Raw genomic sequence first — 5,731 nt, forward strand, 5'->3', positions numbered from 1 at the left:
GGAAGCTGCGTTTGCTGTTGCTTGGCTGAAGCACAACTATGTGAGCTGGATTTAATCCACCAATGGCTTACAGGGATCCAAACAGGCTTATGTTTTCAGAGTTTGGAATTTAAACTGCCCAAGAAGACATATATTAATGCAGGCAAATAGTTATGCATGCAATAGCCCCTCTGTGCAGAAAAAGGGCTGAAGATTTACAGTTACTGCTGTAGATACACCTTGTAACCCAACTGTGGCCAGCTCCTCAGAGCTGTCTCCCACAGGGCACTCTCCTTTCACCTCCCCCAGGTATGCAAAGCCTTAATGTGCTGAAAAGCCAGTGCCAAACCCCCAGGTTATGTCATGCTAGTGTTTCTCAGGTAGTCTGCCAAAGCTAACATGAACTACTTTAAAACACTGGTGTTGGTGTGCCAACCCCTCTACAACAGAAAGGCTTTGCTAAGTCCTGCATTGCGCTAGGCGATTCCTTTGTACATAGAGGCACTGAAGTCTTCTTCTGACAGCTACTAACCACTGCTGGTGACCACAGCATGGAACACAGACCCAAAAAATTTCCTGCCCTGCTGCAATGTTCAACTACAAAAGCAATGATTTAACAGTTATTTATCAGCCAAAGACTGCAGGTTAACACAAGTATCATAACATCTAGGGAGATTAGAAACACTTTCTTGGCATTTCTAGGTTAGTGTTGGCAAGCCTTTCCTCCTCATCCCCCCCGAGCCCTGTGGTTCTGGAAATCCAGAAAAAATCAACGCAAAGCATACTGCCCCTAGTATCTGTGTTGAGCATACAGAGTAAACAAACAGAATCAATAGGAAAGTGAGATCAGCAAGTGTCTTTTCAGTTTTAACAAATCAAGAGTCTAAATAGTACAAATAAGTTTTTTAAATTACTTATTCCAATATAGACCTTTGTCAGTATTTTATTGCAGTAAAATTCTATTGCCAGAGCCCCTTATTGCAACATCAGTTTTAAAGCCTGTTGAGTGAAGCCTGTTCCAGGAAAAGTTCTGCTTCAAACCTGATGGCAGTCTGCAGTGACGAGTTTACAGGAGCAGAACAGGACCCAGCCAGTGCACAGTTTTTGATGATGAGCTGTCACTGCAAGGGGATAAAACCTTGCAGACTTCCTAAGGCAAGTGCAGCATCTATGCTTGCTTGTTGCTCAGGCCCTGTAAGTGCTGGATCCAGCTGTATGGAAAACAGCTCTGTCCACTCTTGCAAACCCCACGTGGGGGTGGATCTCCCCTCCAGAATACACGCATCACCCAAGAGTGAAAATTCAGGTCTGAACTGTCACCTTCCAGAAGCTTGGTGACTTACAGCAAGAGGCTCAGATGCAAAGATTTTAATTCAGATCCTTTCTTTGTTCCAAGGCATCTCATGACTTCCCAAGGATGGGGAGGCAATGCACCATACTTTTTTCCCTAGAGAGCAAGACTAGGGAGACTCTTTTTACATCATATTAATGCGCATCCCTTCCTCTCCTAAGAGCGTTGCTCCACCAGCATTACTCATTCAGCTGCAATGGAAGTAATTGGCAGGGTAAAGTACAATTCAAGATGAACGAGGCCGCCACAGTCAGGCTGTCCATAACCAAATTCTCCCTTTGGAATGCAAACAACCTGGCCACTGCGATAGATCCAGCCAGCCCACCCACGTCTTGTTTCCTCTGGGGTGAGAAACAGATGACACTAGGAAATTCTGCAGCACCCATGCACCTTCTCTTCCATTTCCTCCATGGGAGCTTTGAATTTCAAGAGGGGTGGATCACCACTGGACACTGTGTAATACACTGAGGTCCCATTGGAGCTGTAGGGAGAAGTCCTGGATGCGATTAGGTGCGACTTGGCCTCACCCCCATTCTCAGCAACTCCTCCCATGCCACTGCCAAAGTGGGTGCTGAGGAAAGGGTGATTGAGGAGTTTGGCTGCAGCCCGCTGCCGCTTAAGTTCGGAGAGGGTTTGGTGGTTATGCTCCTTGTAGGCACCCCAAAATTGCTGGGTGTCAGGGAGCCCGGGGTTGCCATAGGGCAGCATGTGGCCTGGATTACTGTCAGGGTCGGCGTGCATACTCCAAATGTCCCCATTGGAAAAGGTGTACTGGTAAGTGCTGGCAGATGCCATGAGTCCATTCTGGAGGGGGATTTCAGAGTCACACTGGGTGCTTTTGTTTGCTAGCTCCGGAAGGAGGGAAGAGTTCTCCAGCACTGAATTCTGTAACAAGAAGACATGAAAGAAGAGAACCCTGTCCCCCATAGCACGGTTCATCCCTGTGACAACTTCCTAAGCCTGCTCACACTCAGCCTTTCCACCAGACAGGTACTGCAGCACAAACTTTGAATTCACCCACTAACAGGACCCGACAATGCTGTGAGCCCTAACCAGGAGCTGGTTCCCAACCAGGAATATAATATGGAATGTTAACTCAGAAGGACTCACTTAAAAAAATAAAATAGATAAGCATATGAATATAACATGACAATAACTGAATTAAACCCAAATAACTGCAAAGCAAGATTACAATTCTTTTGTGATTACCAGTTTGTTAGCTGTAAAGAGAAATGCACACGCTATTTTTTCTGAACTTCCTGGTTGACCAGGGCCTTATCTCAAAACTATTTATGCAGCTGTAAATCCAAACCAGCCTTTCCACTTGAGTGGGTTATCCCAGTTTATGCCAAATGAGAATTTGGTCTTTTGCTTACATCTGATGGATGAGGTTTACAAATTTTTCAGCCACTTTCCATCCCACGGCACCCATTGCTATTGAATCTGTGCTACCAGCCCTCCTCAATGACTCCCATAATAGAGAAGAGATTCCTTACGGGGTCTGTATTCTCCTGGTCAGACCGAGTCTCCCCAATTTCTCCAATGAGACCCGAGTTCCTTCCTTCTTCTGCTGCCCCCAGTTGCTGCCAGATGATGGCCTCTTTCTCGCACTCCTTCCTGTAAAGGTTTGTTCGGTCCGAAAGGCTGGCCCTCCTCACCACCTTCCTGTGGGACAGGGAGAAGGGACATCGAAGCTGTGAGCAGGACATGACATTTCCTCTTACCCTGTAGCTCTTCTCACCTCCTCCTCACGCTTCGTAGCCTCTCCCGCTGGAATGGAATGTGAATTTAGCTTCCTGGCACCCACGCGAAGCAAAAGCACTAGTATGGATATTAAAGGTGGGAGGAATTTTAAGGAGTTTTAAAGTAGTACTGCAAATCTGTGTTAGATCTCATACAGCTCACCGAATGGATCTACTCTGCAACCAGTGAAGTAAATGTAGAGGGAAATGGCCCATGGGCTGCTTAGGGAGTTTTGTGGTCTGCAGGACTGCTTTGGTGTCCGGTAAACATCTTATAAAAACCTATGCAAACCGTGTCTGAGCACAGGATCTTGGCCATGAGACATATTATTGAGAAGCTCAAGTTAATCCACCTGAAGGACTAATTCTCCAACACCAGTATCAGTGGTTTAGCAGGGTAAACTCTCACCACTTGGTCCTCTGCTCAGAGCAGTCCTTAAACCACCACTTCTTTCTAGTGAAAGAACCACATTTCAAAGGAGCTCTGCTTTCAGCAACCGTAAGTCAGCTTCTGCCTTCCAGAGTTTGTTCAGAAAGGACAGAGGGGTTGTTCTCCGCACGCTGACCGCAGGGTGCTCTGCAACCACATCTGGGTGGCCAAGTTAACGCACTGGGTGACCTGCAACGAACAATGCGCTTACCCACGGCTGCCAGTGCTGGAGGTCCTTCGACTCAGGGAGGATTTGTGCCTCATCTGAGACTTCATGATCACATCGTGTTTGTGTTTCAGCTCCAGAAGTAGTACTTTGAATTCCTCCTCTTCACACAGATCTATGGCACACACAAACCAAGCCATTAATTAGACAGTTCAAGTGTGGTACCATTAACATCATGTTACTAACTGTGCCTTCCTAGTGTATACAACTACAAATGCTAGGAGGAAGAGAAGGGAAATTTAAGCAGAATATGCTTAGGCACATTAATCCGTAAACAAATTAGGGGAGGCAGAATGGTTTGGACACCCAAACAGGAGCTGCTGATTGTGACGGGGGCTCAGCTTTGCAATGATCCAGCTATTCAGCCAGGTTTTGTCCCATCTCTGCAGCATGCTGTCCCTTTACCCATGAAAGGGTGAGAGATATATTAACCACTGTATCAATGCTTCAAGATGGGAGGGAAAGAAATTTCTGTAATTACCAGACTGCAGCTCCCCTGAATACAGCATTTTTACTTAAGCGTTCAGAACAAAAAAAAAGTGTAGACAAACCCAGACCAGATCAGGACAGAAGACAAGAACTTTGAACTTTCAAAATGAGGACACGCAGATTTTTCAATTAAGGCTCAGAAAACCTTTTGTCAAAATAAAATAATATAATATTGGTCAGATGCTAGCATTTTTACTTCCAATTTGTTCCAAGACTCATGTGTGCTTTCTCTTTCCTCTCCAACCCCTTATAGCTTACCACACTTCGTTGCATCAAAGCAAAGTTAGACACCCAAGTCTTAGGGCTGCACTCAACAGCTGCTCAGGTCCAAGACTACAATGTAAGAGCAGGGAGGCTCCCAAGCACAGGTACAGAGGGATAACATGAGTGGAAACACACAGGAGAAAGACTTGGTGCTTGAGAAATTCCTTCTCCCTTGTTTTTATGAGCATGAAGAAGCATTTTCAGAAGTAACAAAGTAGGCACTTTAAAACTTCAGTCCCAGTTAAAGTAACTGCAACTTTGATTCTAAAGACACCTGAAAAATTACATTAATGCTGCTGAAAGCACTATGTGATGACTCCAGCACGCTTAGGGGGAAAATCCTTTCTTAACAATTTCTTTTTTTCAAGCTTAGTAAACTCACCTATTGGCATTTCATCCAAAGATGTCCTGGCACTCAAACTAGCCCCATGGGACACAAGCAACTCAGCCATCTGCATCTAAAGAAAGGGAAAGAAAGCCAAGTTGATAGAGCTATTTTAGGCAATTGCTTTCCTCCTCAAAGATGAAAAGTTGGAATAAGATAAGAAGCAATGGCATGCATGCTCAACTCGCCTCAAATTATGCTGGTACATGTGTCATGTAAAATATTGGTCCTACCATTCGATTGCACAGACATACTCTCCCCAAACTTTCTCAGCAACAGGTTCTTTTTGGAGCCCCAAGGACCTTATCTGATGCTTTCCAGAGAGTCCAGCCCTAGTACAGATTTTTTTCCATTTGCACAGATTTTTCACAACTTCTCTAGGCAGAAGGAAATGTCACCCTCATACCTGACATTTGCAACAAAATCATTACCTGTCCCCAGAAAGCAGCAGCATGAAGAGGTTCCCAGCCATCCCAGTCCTTGACATCCAGGCTCGCCCCCTGGTCAAGAAGGACTTCAGCTGCATGCAGATAACCATTGGCTGCAGCTATATGCAGCTAGGAGATAAGGAACAGAGCATGAACCACCTGCAAGGACCACGAATGGTTTTTATAGACTAAGTTTCAGTAGAATTTCTTGGATAACATCTCAGTCTAGATCTGGACAGGCAGCACATTTCACATTTGGCAGATGCCATCAGGTCAAAAGCAGGTTGTTCCTGTTACTGAAACAGTATTACCTGCATGTAGTTCTGTTTGAAGAGGAAACTGCTTAACAGTTCTTAAAATAACTTACATATATGGGTTAGAAATATTGTTTTTCTACATTTTAAGTTTTCACATTTTAAATCAAGGGCTTTTCAGTG

At 45.0% G+C, this 5,731-nt stretch overlaps 1 protein-coding gene across 2 annotated transcripts in view; it reads right to left on the reverse strand.

Annotated features, from left to right (window-relative positions):
* Window positions 1-1,245: 1,245 nt before the first annotated feature.
* PPP1R16B (protein phosphatase 1, regulatory subunit 16B) overlaps window positions 1,246-5,731 on the reverse strand; it is a 39,981-nt gene continuing 35,495 nt past the window's right edge. The window contains exons 6-10 of one of the 2 annotated variants that reach the window (XM_009704408.1): window positions 5,298-5,423; window positions 4,864-4,939; window positions 3,714-3,843; window positions 2,827-2,995; window positions 1,246-2,215 (exon numbers count right to left, since the gene is read on the reverse strand). In XM_009704408.1, the coding sequence (XP_009702710.1) occupies window positions 1,694-2,215; window positions 2,827-2,995; window positions 3,714-3,843; window positions 4,864-4,939; window positions 5,298-5,423 (1,023 nt within the window). In that variant the 3' untranslated portion in view covers window positions 1,246-1,693. The remainder of the gene's footprint in view (window positions 2,216-2,826; window positions 2,996-3,713; window positions 3,844-4,863; window positions 4,940-5,297; window positions 5,424-5,731) is intronic. The other variant, XM_009704409.1, reaches the window with a different exon arrangement.

Source organism: Cariama cristata, unplaced genomic scaffold (assembly GCF_000690535.1).
Source record: "Cariama cristata isolate BGI_N322 unplaced genomic scaffold, ASM69053v1 scaffold17057, whole genome shotgun sequence".
In the NCBI taxonomy this organism is placed as follows: domain Eukaryota; kingdom Metazoa; phylum Chordata; class Aves; order Cariamiformes; family Cariamidae; genus Cariama; species Cariama cristata.